Source organism: Trachemys scripta, chromosome 5 (assembly GCF_013100865.1).
Source record: "Trachemys scripta elegans isolate TJP31775 chromosome 5, CAS_Tse_1.0, whole genome shotgun sequence".
NCBI classification, from domain to species: domain Eukaryota; kingdom Metazoa; phylum Chordata; order Testudines; family Emydidae; genus Trachemys; species Trachemys scripta.
In genome coordinates, this window is record NC_048302.1 from 121,359,390 (window position 1) to 121,374,609 (window position 15,220).

General features: G+C 42.9%; 1 protein-coding gene and 1 long non-coding RNA gene across 5 annotated transcripts in view; one reads left to right on the forward strand and one right to left on the reverse strand.

The window, feature by feature from the left end:
• The window catches only part of LOC117877581, a 14,869-nt gene extending 12,610 nt beyond the window's left edge, over window positions 1–2,259 (reverse strand). The window contains exon 1 of the long non-coding RNA XR_004645764.1: window positions 1,772–2,259. This is a non-coding gene — a long non-coding RNA (uncharacterized LOC117877581). The remainder of the gene's footprint in view (window positions 1–1,771) is intronic.
• On the forward strand, window positions 1,437–14,976 carry HAUS3 (HAUS augmin like complex subunit 3). 4 transcript variants are annotated; one of them, XM_034770712.1, is made up of 7 exons: window positions 1,437–1,763; window positions 2,206–2,414; window positions 3,038–3,146; window positions 3,990–5,054; window positions 7,594–8,033; window positions 12,505–12,733; window positions 14,425–14,976. In XM_034770712.1, exons 4-7 carry the CDS (start codon window positions 4,143–4,145, stop codon window positions 14,656–14,658), a joined length of 1,815 nt encoding a protein of 604 aa, XP_034626603.1. In that variant the 5' UTR covers window positions 1,437–1,763; window positions 2,206–2,414; window positions 3,038–3,146; window positions 3,990–4,142; the 3' UTR covers window positions 14,659–14,976. The 4 variants fall into 4 exon arrangements, with proteins under 4 accessions (XP_034626603.1, XP_034626601.1, XP_034626602.1 ...); XM_034770710.1 differs by lacking the exon at window positions 2,206–2,414; XM_034770711.1 differs by lacking the exon at window positions 2,206–2,414 and having other exon boundaries at window positions 4,060–5,054.
• Window positions 14,977–15,220: the final 244 nt, after the last annotated feature.

Genomic DNA, 15,220 nt, shown 5'->3' on the forward strand with positions numbered 1-15,220 from the left:
AGGTAGGGGGTAGGGTCCTGGGGGGCAGTTGGGGGGGGGTCTTAGGAGGGGGCAGTTAGGGGACAAGGAACAGGGAGTCTTAGGTAGGGGGTGGGGTTCTGGAGGGCAGTTAGGAACAGGGGTCCCAGGAGGGGGCAGTCAGGGGACAAGGAGTGGGGGGGTGGGGGGCTGGGAGTTTTGGGGGGGAGCTGTCAGGGGGCAGGAGTGGGGAGAGGGATCGGAGCAGTCAGGGGACAGGGAGCAGAGGGGTTTAGATGGGTTGGGAGTTCTGGGGGGGGCTGTCAGGGGGTGGGGAGTGGTTGGATGGGGCGTGGGAGTCCCAGGGGTCTGTCTGGGGGTGGGGGTGTGGATAAGGGTTGGGGCAGTCAGGGGACAAGAGGCAAGGAGGCTTAGATAGGGAGTGGAGTCCTGGGGGCAGTTAGGGGACAAGGAACGGGGGGACGGTTGGGGGTTCTGGGGGGGCGGGAAGTGGGAGGGGCAGGGGCGGGGCTAGGGCGGGGCTCCTCCCGTCCTCTTTTTTGCTTGTTGAAATATGGTAACCCTATGAAAACAACATGGCAAAGAGCTGTGGAAGCCAACCTGAAAAACCTGGGGCACGGCTGGGGAACCACTGAAAGACTTGCCAGAAACAGAATAGAGTGGAGGCGCTCCATCACTGCCCTAAACGCCAGAGGTGTAATAAGAACATGATGATGACACAGATGCACTCTTTACATAAAAATTAAAAAAAAAAGACATTCATCTCTGATAACCTTACGGAAGCTAGCTTTAACATATAGGACTGAAAACCTTTAGTTGTGCTTAGAGGTCCTTCATGCCTTATAGCTATGGAACCAAGTGAGCTAGGATTAAAAATTCAGGTTGCTGCTCTACTCTCAGCTCGGGTGTTCTCAGAACTAAGAGCATTTAGGTGTTTTGTTTTGATGGGAATTAAGCACCTAAAGACCTTTGAGGATCGGAGCTTAAGCCCTTACACCCCACGGGGCTGTAAATCCCACAAGGGAGCCGCAGCTTCAGCTCCCTTTGTAGCAAACTTCTAACATTTTAATCAGAGAATATCAGGGTTGGAAGGGACCTCAGGAGGTCATCTAGTCCAACCCCCTGCTCAAAGCAGGGCCAATTCCCAGACAGATTTTTGCCCCCGAGCCCTAAATGGCCCCCTTCAAGGATTGAACTCCCAACGCTGGGTTTAGCAGGCCAATGCTCAAACCACTGAGCTATGACTTCAACTGGTTCCCTATACTTTGTCACCCCTCCCGGGTTCCTAAGGAGGTGACCCTCAGTAAGGGAGCTGCCCCACCTCCGCGAGACGTAACGCACGCTGGGAAATGCAGAACGGAGAAACGTTGCATGCTGGGTAGTTTAGTCTACGCAGGCCACTCAGTACTGCGGCGGGCGTTGCATTCTGGGTAGTGTAGTCTTCCCCGCCCCTCGCTCAGTACGCTGGAGAACTCGTGGAGTACGGCGCTGCGCCTGCCGGCTGCCCCAGATCTCCGCCCAGTGCTTCCTCCTCAGAGGGGTATCGCGAATCCGAGGCGGGCATCGCGCGCGCTGCGCTCCCTCCTCCTCTCAGTCCCTCAGGGGTGGGGCCGTTTTCACCGCGAGGCGGGAGTTTGAATCGCTCTCGCGGGTGCCGGCCTCCGCGCTAACTGCCTCCCCTCGCCTCAGCGCGGCCGTTGGCCCGGCCTTCCCCTCGGGAACGACGCGACAGGTCACGGTGCCATTTTGTGCTGTCCTGTTTCCGAACCGCGGCGAGCTCTGTGGTGAGTACCTGGCAGAGGGGTGGCCGGGCTAGCGGCTGCGGCGGCCTCTCAACAGCCAGGCCGGCAAGGACCTCCGTTCCCGCGTGGCGCGAGGGGGCGGCGGTTAGCCGGCCGCGAGTTCCTCCCCTGCTGCCTGCCCAGGAGGGGGAGCGCGCGGCCGGGGGGCGGGTCGGACTCAGCCTCGCTCCCCTTGGGCCCGGCGCGGTTATGACTCCCACCCCCCTGCGCTGCCAGGCCTGCTCCGTCTGCCGAGCCGCCAGGTCCTGTGGTGACGTCCCCGCGTTGTCGGGGGTGGGTGCTGCTTGGCTGAGTGAAAGGGGCCTTCAGACCGAGTAATCGCAGTGGGTTTGTCGCTGGTTCTCTGGGTGGCTCATGAAGTCCTGAAGGATTTTATAATCCCGGGTCTTTTTTTAAAGCGTTTCCCCGCTTGTTCTAACATTAGAAATTCAGGGCGACCTGGAAGGCCGAAGTAGGGTGATGACATCACCCTGAGTAACTATCCCGTCTCACCTCCGTCTTTTTAACACCTAATCAACTGAAGCGTGGGACAAAAGATTTCTGGGTGTTAAGCACCTTTCCTCCCCCCACCCCGAACAAATAGTCCAGCAAAAGTAGCGAAGGCCCAGACTTGACATTCTTGGTACTTTTAAGGTAATAAACAGAACAAACAAAAACAAAAAAACCCTTTTCGGGCTTTATATGTTCTAAACAAGCAGAAGAGCACAAATCCATAGTTTGCCTTCTTGAAGATAAAGGTGCCTGCAGTCAGCACTGTTTGGTGCACTAGAGGTGCAGCTTCTAGGCACCAGAGAAATTAACAGTGTTTCTCATGGTGGAGTGTGCCTTCCTTAGTTGCTGCTAGATTATTCAGGCCCCTTCTTTAATTTAAAAAAAAAAGAGTTGGAGACTTTGCATTGTAATAGAGCCTGGCACACCAGAGTATATACACTGGATACAGTTAATTCGTATTCTACATTTAACAATAAATAAATTTTATTATAATCTTTAGATGTGTGTGTAATGGCAGGATCAAAGCTGGGACCTCTGGAGCTTAGTCCATGAGTCTCTACCGCATGAGCTAAAAGCCAACTGCGTGTAGAGCAGAAACATTTGATCTCTCTCTAAATGGTCCTGGTGCCACTAGATGGGACACACCCAGGAGGTGTGTGGGTTCCATGTGCATCTGCCCTCCTCCCCACATAATTGACAGCGCTGCTTATTCTTAATAATTCAAAGTGGCTTTACTGAAATACTTCTTCCCTGTCCCCAAACAGGAGATAATTGATGGACATTGGAGAGTCAAGAGAAAAATAAAAAGGTTTTAAAGGACAAATTTCCAGGGGCTGAAGGAAAAACCTTAAAAGTAATACTTTGAAGTGAAAGGTAACTAATAACTTTTTAGTGTTTTATCACATTATAAAATATTGGTAGATTTTACACTTTATCTGATATCTTTTATTAAATACCATGTTTTAACATGTTGCTGTGATTCTAGGATATCTAATTGTAGGTCTGGATTTGTAGGAAAAGCTTTTAATTTAAAGCAAGCAGTTTTGCATAAAAGTGCATTACTTTCTCAGGCTCTAATCCTGCAAATACTTATACCAGGGATCACAACCTATGGCCCGCAGCCCGCCGGGGTAAGCATCCTGGCGGGCTGGGCCGGTTTGTTTACCTGCTGCATCCACAGGTTCAGCTGATTGCGGCTCCCACTGGCCGCGGTTCACCTCTTCCAGCCAATTTGGGCTGCGGGAAGTGGCGCTGGCCGAGGGATGTGCTGGCCGCCGCTTCTCACAGCCCCCATTGGCCTTGATTGGCGAACCGCAGCCAGTGGGAGCTGCGATCGGCCGAACCTGCGGACGCAGCAGGTAAACAAACCGGACCGGCTTGCCAGGGTGCTTACCCTGGCGGGCCGCATGCCAAAGGTTGCCGATCCTTGAATTATACACTCACTTAACTTGACTAACACGAGTAGTCCCACTAAAATCAGCGGGACTACTCATGTTAGTGAAGTTAAGCTAGTGGATGAAGTTAGGACTTCACTTGGCATCAAAATTGCAAAGCAACTGAAAATATTTTTGTTAAATGGTTATATTTAGAAACCAATTATTATAATTCAAGGATGACTAATTCGGTTTTGTAAATGTGGGGGAATTGATACTATGCAAATCCTATTCGCGTGGTATTTCCTTATTTGTGATCTGACACTTGCTTTTTTCTGTGCAGTGCCTTTCTTATTAAAATCCCTGAATACATATTTTAAACAACTTTTTTTTATTTACCATTGGGCTAGCAGACTCCAGATTTTCCTTGTGTTTGGATATTTTTTAAGGCTGCTTGTAGATCGTTATATTCATAGCAAAAGTGTTGCTTGTAATCATGAACAGTGGAAATCAGTTTGTGGAAACTTTAAAGAAAGTTGGTTATCCAAAAGCTGCTCAGCTTAATGGAGAAGACTTTGACTGGTTGTTTGAAACTGTGGAAGATAAATCATTTCTGGAGTGGTTTTGTGGAAATGTGAATGAGCAGCATGTGTTAACTGAAAAAGAACTGCAAGCTTTTGATGCTCTTCTTAAATCTGGCAAGCCCATTTTAGAAGAAGAGGCTTTGGATGAAGTTCTTAAAACCTGCAAAACCTTCGATTCAAAATCAAGTAGCATGGAAGAAGGAGAACTTCAGAAGCTAGAGGAAGAGTTTCAAGCTCTTCAGAAAATTAAAAACCTAAAAATTCATCGTCGTAATAAGCTTCAAATGATGGCCTCAACAAACAGCCATATGTCACTGAAGTTAAATGATAAAGCAGAAGAAGCAGCTAAAATTCTGAAAGAGAGACAAGGAATTTTCACTACTATAAATACTAAGATAAATAATGAACTTCACTCTCTTACTGAAGGAGTTAAGAAGTTGACCTTTTTCTTCACCTTTTCTGACTCGGAACAAGGCTTAGGTCCTCATCCAGTATTTTTATCCCAACTTGCCTTGGATAAATATTTGTGTCAGGAAGAGAAAAGCACTGCAGCACTTACTTCATACACAAAAAAACAGTTTTTTCAAGGTATATCAGAATTGGTTGAAAGCTCAAATGAAGAAAATTTCCAACTTGTAGATATAAGCAAACCATTAATTTGTGATGAGAACAATGAAGTCTGCAAGGAGAGACTTGAGATGGCTAGGCTGCAGATGGCATATATTTGTGCTCAACATCAGCTAATTCAACGTAAAGCTAAAGATTTAAGCATAAACTCAGCTGTACAATGGGCAGAGAATAATCTTCAATCCTTAAAGAACAAGGTAAGCTGTTAAAGAGAATTATGTATTCTAGTGGAAGTCTAAACAAAACCCAGACTTGTTATTCTGGATTTAACAAAAGACTAACTGATGATTACTCACTTTTTAACTTGAATTGTATTCCTTTAGTGGTAATAACAAAATTTAATACTTATAAAATAGCACCAGATTCTGGTGCATTTAGTGAAATATAATTTCTTAGGTATCAAATGGTGTTATTAGTACCATGTCTCCTAGCTTTCTATAAATGTAGTAATTCTAGAAATATTTTTAAAAACTCGTTGGTCCTTTGATTTTGTACTGTTGATTTCATTTGATCTATATTATATGAAAGAGTGGAGAGCCTACTGCATGTATATAATATATTTATACAAGTAGAGACTGAGGTTGAATTTAAAATTTTTCTTTGCATATTGGGCAAAAATTTAAAATAGTAAACATTTTCCTGCTCATTTTCTTGTTTAGCATAACTATTTAATACCTGTCACACCCCATCTACTTTTTGCGTGAAGAATTTTTAAAATTACAGATTACTGTTTTGAATTTGGCTAATCACAAATAGGATTCAGTTTGACTAAAAAGATGGAGGTTTTTATCTTTTTATTGACCAGACCATTCAGGATTTTCTGTGTTCGTTTACTTTTTTGAATGGTAGTTCTAGATGTCCCTTGATTTTCACAGAAGAGCCATCATTCCTTGAGGGAAAGAAGTCTGGCGGCTGGGAAAGTGGTGGGGAAAACAAGGATCAGATGTGTCTGCGAAAGTTTGGCTGACTAGAGGAAACATTTTGGTTGGGAGGTTTGGTGTGGAGAGCTAATTTGTCAGGGAGGAGTGTGTGCAAGGGAGCCAGGTTGGCATGAGGGAATCAGATTGGAGGCCATGTCACACTACTAATGGAAAACGCTACATACAGAACCAAGAGGAAAGGATGGGTTAGATAAGACTGGTATCTCAAAAAATTTCCAAAATAAAACTCCAATAATTTTGGAATCACCTTATGAAAGTGTAGTGGTGATTTCCCTCCCCACCATACAACTTTAAAACCTCGTTCATGTATCTGGTACCATAATAATTGTTTGCATATGGCATAATGGTTAAGGCTATATTTTAGTCACGGGTATTTTTGGTAAAAGTCATGGACAGGTCATGTGCAGTAAACAAAAATTCACAGCCCGTGACCTGTCCATGACTTTTAATAAAAATAGCCCTGACTAAAACAGGGGGGGGAAAGGGGGAAGAGAGACTCAGGGGGCGCCACAGGTGCTGGAAAAGGGTGTGTGGCCTGGGGAAGCACCGCGGGTGTTGGGGAATGGGGGCGCAGGTGCTGCAGGGGGAAAGGGGATTGGTGGGGCTGGGGCAGGTTCCTTACTCAGCTCCTGGGAAGCGGCGGCCCCAGCTCCCTGGCTCTGCAGGCTGCCTCTGCTCCGCCCCAAGCCCCAGTTCTGCAGCTCCTGTTGGCTGGGAACCTTGCCAATGGGAGGTGTGGGGGTGGAGCTACAGGAGCGGAGGGAGAGGAGCACACACACACCCTCCCTCCAGGTAAGCAGCGGCTCCAAGCCCTGAGCCCCCTCACACCCAAACTCCTGCTGCTGGGGTTGCGGGGAGGGGGAGAAGACTGCCCCAGCAGCAGCCAGTGCTAATGACCTAGGGGCTGCCCGAGCTGCTCTGGTGGCTCCCGGGCCAGCTGCACGGAAAGTCGTGGAATCCATGACCTCTGTGACAAACACGGAGCCTTAATAATGGTTGATGAGTAGGACTGTGGTTATGATAAGCAAGACTGCAAAACATATTTATTAAAAGTTTGTCATTTCTTGGATAAGAACATATCTGCCAGTTCCTACTCTTGGGTCCCTCCTTTCCTCAGCAGTACAGAGACAGCTAGCGTTGTTGTGAATGAGGTCATCAGGGACTACCTTCGGTTGTTGTGATTTTCATTGTCCTGAAAAACTTAGGTATTAAAGAACAGTGTTTAACATATATACATTGTGGTTCACTTTTAAAAATCATATTTACTTCTCAGACATAAAAAGGCTCACGTTGTCCAAGATGAAAAGCTGCCAATTCTAAGTAAAATACAAACACAATAACTGAACTGTCAAATGACCATTTTTTATATCTAGCCTTAGAGACTGATATGCTACTGTTTTAGCTTCAGCACCTAGTTTATTATGAAATATTGAGAAAACTAATCTGTAAATGTGATTAAAATATGCTTCATGGTGTGCCGCCTGGCCATCAGTGCAGGTATTAATTGATAAAATTCTGAACTCAGCTGTTCTGTCCTTTGATTTTACTTCCATAATTTTCTACTTCTTTGATTCAACAAATGGTGGCAGTCCTATGGAAATATTTTTTTGGGTCTTTCCTTAATCTTGCATCTCCTCAGCTATTTTCAATTTGACTTGGTAATTGCATGATCCTTAATATGGAGTTAAAACTAAATTCTTTAGGGAAAATGGGAAATGGTAGCATGGAACATGAATAAAAATGTTAGTAGTCTTTGAATATGTTCTTACAAGTTCTTTTGTTTTGCTTTTTGTAGACTTTTGGAAAAGAACACCTTGAGGCTAGAATTTCTAGCTTAAACAGTGACATTTCAAAAATAAAAAAACAGCTAACTCAAATAAATAATGAAATACTGCCTTCCCTGGTGAAGGAGAATGCACAGCTATTGAACATGCCTGTGGTGAAAGGAGATTTTGATTTGCAGATTGCTAGGCAGGACTACTATACATCAAGACAAGATCAAGTATGCAATCAGTTGCTAAAACAGAAAGCATCATTTGAACTTCTTCAGCTAGCTTATGAAATTGAATTGAGGAAACATCGGGATATCCATCGTCAACTTGAGAACATAATACAAGATCTGAAACAGAGCAGCAAGGCCCTAGAACAGAGACTGGAGATGATGTCTGACCCACTTATAACTCAGCATGCAGTACCACGGAACACTATTGATTCAAGGGATGGTGCCTCTCATAGGTAAATATTGTACAGTGGTTGTCAAACTTTGATATGAAGTATTATGTGGGAGCTAGTAGACCTCTGTGTAAGTTGCCTACTATTTGCCATTATAATCTTCTTGGAATCTCTTACTGAGAAGCTCTAATTACTGAGAAGCTCTAACTGCAGCAGGCCTTGGAAATTCCAACCAGGGTCAAATCCTTGGGGCTAGACACTTGCTTTTACTTGTCCTGTGAAATTCTGTTTGGGTTTGGATGAAATAGTTAACTGTTCAAATTTCCATTTCCCTGCTTTTCATGGTGTTGCTCCGGAAAATTTTAGCAGCATGCCAGAATAACTGAGTGTGAATGTTCTAAGGCCAGGCCCGTGCTGCAGTTGGGGAAGCAGAACACACTGAACTGGGAATACCTAGTACTTGCTAGAGCAGGATAAAGATGGAGAGTACCAGGCTGGAATGAACTGCCCCCTGGATCAAGCATGTGGCCCCGTCAGCCCAATCCCACCCGTTTAGGGTACCATCTGTGGCAGGATCCTCCCCACCTCTGAAGGGGGTACAGAGCTGGGTTTGGTTCCCCCCAATTACTCCCAGGCCTAACGTAGCCCCAGTGGCCACTGCCCCACGTTGGAATAATAGGATTCTCCTGCTTTTAGCTGATGTAGCTATCTAGTCCTGTAGCTCAAATGGTCGGAATGTGGTGGGGTGCTGTAGGTTCAGGATTCAAACCCTGCTGATGAGACACTTTGGGGGCTTTTGTTCCAATTGTATAGTTATAGACTTATTTTTATCTTTTAAAAAAACCTATTAAAACAAATAGCAAAAGAACTATATTAAAAGAACACTTTGGTTATGTTAGGGGGCTTATTCCTTCACCCTCTCACTTCCCTGGTCCTTCTCGCATGAACAGAGAGCAACAATACCCGAAGTCCGAAGATGCAAACAATTCGATGTTTATTGGGGTGAACTTCCAGCAAGCATGATTCCAGTTTCCTTCCTCAGTGTCCCCCTTCCCAGCTCTGACACTACAGAGCCATCCCTGCTCCCATTCCCTGTTCCCATTCCCCCCCTTAGCAAAACATGATTCCAGTTCCCCCACCCCTGTTCCCATTTCCCCCCTCCCCACTTCCTGATTGACTGCAGACTACATAGTAAAACTTGGTTCTGCTTAGCTATACCTTAACAAATCATTTTACTGAAATTTAACTAACCAATCCTAACACATTGTAACATGGTTATTTAACCAATTATATCCCACCACCATAATTGGTTTACACCCAACAAAATTAATTATACAGCAGACAGAAACAATCTCAGAACCAGACAGAGACTATACAGACAAGCAACAGGGAAGTGAAGACTACAGTGATAGAACAATACAGAAGTGAGGATTTCACATTCCAGCTATTGATAAGTGAGTTCTTGCCAGACAGGATGCTATCAAACTAAGTTTCCTTTTACATCTTCTAGGCTCTTCTCTTTCTCTGGAGGTGATAGGAATACAATCCTGTCCTGATATTCCTAACAGCCCAATAGTACCTTATTTCAATGTGACTAGTTTGGAATGTAAGGATGTGACCATACATTTCCCAGTTTATGGCTGACCTCTGCTGCTTAGCCGAAGGCCTTAGCCTAAGAACCAGGCCTCAGACTGTCACAGTAAGAGAAGGCCCTTACACATACAGAGAGTGATTTTGATTCTTTCTTTTATACCTCTTTAACTAGCTAAGTGATAAGAATACACCTAAATTCTTAAAGTATAGGCCTTTGCAGACAGGCCTGAATATCTATATCCTAACAGTGAAGCTCTCCGAAGATAAGAAAAGTTGGATTTACGGTTCCCTGTGCAACTTTAATTCTGCTCCCTTGGTAATACTGCATGTATATTCGTAACTTGAGTCTCATGGTATTTGGGTTTTACTTAAAGCCTCAACTTTTTGAATCCGAGTATTACATAAAAATCTCACTTTTAATTTAAAAACAACAAAAAAGTCCCTATGGTTGTGCAGAAAAGCTTGAAAACAAGAATAGAGTGCACCTTAAAAGTTCAGAAACCAAAAGGCACATGAAAAGAACCTTTGGCTTAAAATTAGATTTATTTGTAAAACACATATCTTATGATTTTTGGGGGCATGACTCGTGTTTTGACTGTTCGGAGTTAGCAGTAAGTATGATATGGTAGAACAATGATTCTTAACATGAGGCCCCATCAGCACAGAACTGTGGCCCATGTGACATCCTCAGGGCAATACAGGTAGTATTGGATGCTGCCCATAATAGTAAATAGGTTGAGAACCACTGCAATAGAATCTCAGAGTTAAGAACTAACTAGTCAACCACATGCCTCATTTGGAACAGGAGTATGCAGTCAGGTAGCAGTAGAGATGAAAAACAAAACAACCCCAATTACAGCTCAGTACTGTGTTAAACGTAAACTACTAATAAAAATAAAGGGAAAGCTTTAAAAAAAAATTGACAGGGTAAGGAAACTGTTTCTGTGCTTGTCATTTAAATCAATGGTTAAAAAAAATTAATGGCGATATCCTATCTCCTAGAACTGGAAGGGACCTTGAAAGGTCATCGAGTCCAGCCCCCTGCCTTCACTAGCAGGACAAAGTACTGATTTTGCCCCAGATCCCTAAGTGGCCCCCTCAAGGATTGAACTCACAACCCTAGGTTTAGCAGGCCAATGCTTAAACCACTGAGCTATCCCTCCCCCCGAAGTTCTCAAACTTTTCTACTGGTGACCACTTTCACACAGCAAGCCTCTGAGTGTGACCCCTCCCCCTTATAAATTAAAACGTTTTTATATATTTAACACCATTATAAATGCTGGATGCAAAGCGGGGTTTTTGGTGGGGCTGACACCTCATGATCCCCCCTGTAATAATCTCATGACCCCCGGAGAGGTCCTGATCCCCAGTTTGAGAACCCCTGATTTAAATTAAGATGCTTAAAAGCAGCTTTTTTCTTCTGCATAGTAAACTTTCAAAGCTGTATTAAGTTAATGTTCACTTGTAAACTTTTGAAAGAACAACTATAACGTTTTGTTCAGAGTTACCAACAATCTTCATTCTTGAGATGCTTATGACTCTGAGGTTCTACTGTACAATCTTTAACATGATTACATACATTTTTTTTTTTCCCTCCCACCTAATGCTATAAGAATGCAACACAATATAGCAGACTTCACTACTTGCTGGGTGACTGCTGTCCCCTCAATGATACAGTCAACTAAAATGTTACCTTTGGACTAGTTCCCTTATCATATTTAGTCATAAATACCATGTTGAAAATTTAATGAAGATTAATATGGATTAATGGCAGGTATGTCAAGGTCCAAAAGTAGACTGATTTACAGAGATACTCAGTATCTCCCATTTCCACTGAAGTGAGTGTGAACTACAGTTGTACAGCATGCTTGGAAAATTACTGATAGGTCATACTTTATTTGGTGTCAAAATAGGGACTTAAATTTAGGCACTCCAATTTGAAAATGTAGGCCCTAATGTACAAAACTGGCTTTGTTTTGATTCAAATTAGGAGGTACAGCAGTATGAGTGGGTTGGGATGCTAGAGAGGTGCAAGGTAATTTATTCTACAGATCTATAAACTACTAAGTGATAAAGATGATAAAAGCGTTAATTATATTCAATTTTTGATTGTATTGCTAAAATAGTAGAATTTATGGCAACATAGAGCAATAACAGTGTACTAAATTCAGATGCATCAGTGTCCCAAAAGTAAAGAATAACATTTTAAATAGGTTAGCAGTTGAGTATCTAGAGTTCTATCATTTACAGGAAGGAACATGTTACAAATTCATAAGTACTGTATATTTTTAAGGGATGCTTAAAAATTTCTGCCATTAGAGAGTTATCTTAAAATTCACTCCTGTCAGAATCAGTTTGACCATCTATTATACAAGTAATTCCTAAGATTACTGAATAGAGGAAAAACATTTTTCTGATTTTTTTTTTCCAGTTTATTTTATGTATTTGAAAGTACTTTGAAGCTAGCTTCACTATTTACCTTTTATACATTCATTTTTCCTGTTTGTGTAGGGTTTTTTTTTCCCCTCAGGGAGAATTATTTTTTCAAATATAAGAAAATGCTTGCTCAAGCACAAAAATTGGCAGTGGGACTTGGGTAGGTGTACTGTCCTCAAACTACTTTTAAACTAATTATTTTAAATAGACTGGATTTCAAGTTGACAGTGTCCCTTTAATTGCAGCTTGAAATATTTCAGACTCCAACCAACCAAGGCTTAAACCAAAAAATTAGGGTGGTCTAGAAGTGACCAGGAGCAGTTCAGAAGTTAGCAAGATGCATCACTCCGACATTGTTGGGCAGGACTGTACTTGCCTTTTCATCAGGATGACTTCCCAGAGATGAATGTGAAAAAGCTCTGTCTTAACTAATCAACTGGTGGCATAAATGTGTACTGAATTTTTTAAAAGATGAATGTTGCATCTCTAATTTTTGTCACTGTAGGCTATACCAGCTTTTGGAAGGAGAGAATCAGAAACAACAATTGTTCAGAACGCATGACGGTATTGAACAAGTGGCACAGAAATTAAAGCAAGACATTACTTCAGTGCAAGATCAGCTAGCAGTATCTTCTCAAGAACAATTTCTCTTTTTGTCTAAGCTGGATAGTGATTTAGATGCACTTTGTGACTCTCTGTATTGTGGGGGAAATAAGATCTTGCTTAGTAACCAGGTAAGTCCTTATTGTAGAACTACAGCTATTGCTGCATTAGTAAGCATATTTTGCAAATGATTAGTTATACAGACAAAAGGGTCTGAACATGTAGTTAAATATATTATTTTTATCTATTTCTCTAGTTAATACTTCCTTTAGTATTAAAGAAGTAAAAATAGCTTTTTTCCAAATGTGTAATTATCATATAGGTCATAGTCATTAGCCATGGCAGTTTAACAACTGAGGTATATACCTCTTTGTAGGGTATGCATTTCATCAGAGTATATTATGTCATAAATTTTATCTATGAATTTCTAATAGAAAAACTTAAGATGTTGCTTTCCTGCTACTGTGGTATGGTTTGATGGAAAAAATATGGGCTGAAATACAATGTTATACTACCACTTTAAAAATCTATAGTAATATTTTTTCCTGGCAGCAACTCTTTCTAAGAATGTCTTTGTTCTGTGTTTATATAGTGCAGGGGAGGGCAAACTATGGCCCATGGGTCGGATCCAGCCCATCAGGGCTTTCAATCTGGTCCATGGGATTGCCAGCCCCATGGTGCAGCAGGGCTAAGGCAGGCTCCCTGCCTGCCCTGGCCTCGCGCTGCTCCCGGAAGCAGCCGGCACCCATGTCCCTGCGGCCCCAAGGGGGGGTAGAGGGCTCCATGCGCTGCTGTCACCTGCAGGCACCACCCCTCACAGCTCCCTTTGGCTGGGAAGGGGGAACCGCGGCCAATGGGAGCTTTGAGGGTGGTACCCACAGGCGAGGGCTGCGCGCAGTGGAGCCACCTGCCCCATCCCACCCCCAGGAACCACTGCCAGACATGCTGGCCACTTCTGGGAGCGGCACGGGGCCAGAGCAGGCAGGGAGCCTGCCTTATCCCTGCTGTGCGCTGCTGCCATCCCAGAGCCACTCTAGGTAAGCAGTGCCAAGCCAGAGCCTGCACCCCAACCCCCCCCTGCACCCTACCCCCCATCTTGAGCCTCCTGCTGCACCCCTCCTGGACCCCAGCCCCCTGCCCTGATTACCCTCCTGCACCCCGCAACCCTCCTGCACATCACACCCCCTCCTAATATAACGTGGTCCTGGCCCATGACTAGGCTCCATGATAATACAAATAATAATAATAATAATAATAATAAACAAAAGCAGCTTAGACATTTGCATTGAGTCCTTATAACATAATCAAAGGAACGGCCTACCTACTCTAAAAAGATTAAGATAATTCAAGTTATGAAGCAGTGAAAGATGGAAAAATACAGGTGCCAATAATCTGGTTCCAGTTTAAATCTATGAAGCATTATTTTTGTCTAAGTGCGAGGAGTACTTTTAGAATTGTAACTACTTTTAATGTGAGTAAAATTGTTCTACCAATACCAGACAGATGGATAGATTCTGATACCCTTGTTCACATTAAGTACTAGCTGTCTCTACTTGTAATCTCACTTAGTTGAGTGGAATTGTTTGTAAAGTAAAATACTATTCAGTGTGAGTAAGGGTATTCCAGTCTGGCCCAGATGAGGTCTAGAAATCAAATGAGATTAATTACCTTGTACCTCGTACTTTTGCTTCTTTTCATTAGGCATATCCTGTGTATTGTGCAAACGTGCCTCCAAAAACTAAAATATTTTTATATTGTAGTTGAATTAATGTATCAACAATGCAAATGTAATAAACTTTCCTTTTTCTTTAATTTCTGTTAGGAACTAACAGAACAACTTTATCAACTGGAAGTGAACTTAAATAAACTAAATCAGCTTATTATGGATCTTCTTGCTGATGTAAAGGCCAAGAGAAAGGTTTTAGAGACAAATACACTGCATCAGATGGAAAGAAAATTGTATGTGTATTTTTTCAAAGATGAAGACTATTTGAAAGATATTGTGGAGAAGCTAGAGCATCAGTCTCAGGCTCAAACCGTTGGTCTAGAGGATTAAACATTAAATGCATCTTTGTTCTACTGTTAAGATGTGGAAATATTTAGTGTAGACTTTTCTTTATGATTCAATAGGAAAACAAACTTTTTGGATAAGTGCTTTATTTGATAAACTAATATATCATTATCAGCCTTATCAAGAACAGACTGTAAGCTCCTTTATAGTTTTTGGCGTACAGAGACTTTGGATTCATACTTCAGTTTGTGAGGGTTTGCTTTACAAGAGAGGGAATGCATTAAGTATCTAGATACTGCTAGACTACATATTACCCAATGTTATTTAATGTGTAGAGTAAAATGCAGATTCCTGCTTCCATGATATGCTTTTCCTTTGTCTTCAGATGCTATGAAATCCTTCTTCATATGTGATCTGCAAAGTTAGTGCAGGGAGGGCATTTTAGGGTTGGAACCAAGGAACGGCGGTTGAATATAGTATGCTTCCTTCTGAAGCAGATGATTTTCCTAATAGTAAAATTTTACAGTAACTTCTGTCCTGCGATCCTTTGAGAGGATGTAAGGTGCAGTTGTGCAAAAGTGACGGCATGTTTGGGTATAGATCAAGT

Excerpts from the sequence above, each read along its gene's own strand:
- HAUS3 (XM_034770712.1), top strand. The coding sequence starts at position 4,143 with ATGAACAGTGGAAATCAGTTTGTGGAAACTTTAAAGAAAGTTGGTTAT. Across the intron at positions 5,055-7,593 it reads TTCAATCCTTAAAGAACAAG|ACTTTTGGAAAAGAACACCT; the intron begins GTAAGCTGTTAA and ends TGCTTTTTGTAG. Across the intron at positions 12,734-14,424 it reads AGATCTTGCTTAGTAACCAG|GAACTAACAGAACAACTTTA; the intron begins GTAAGTCCTTAT and ends AATTTCTGTTAG.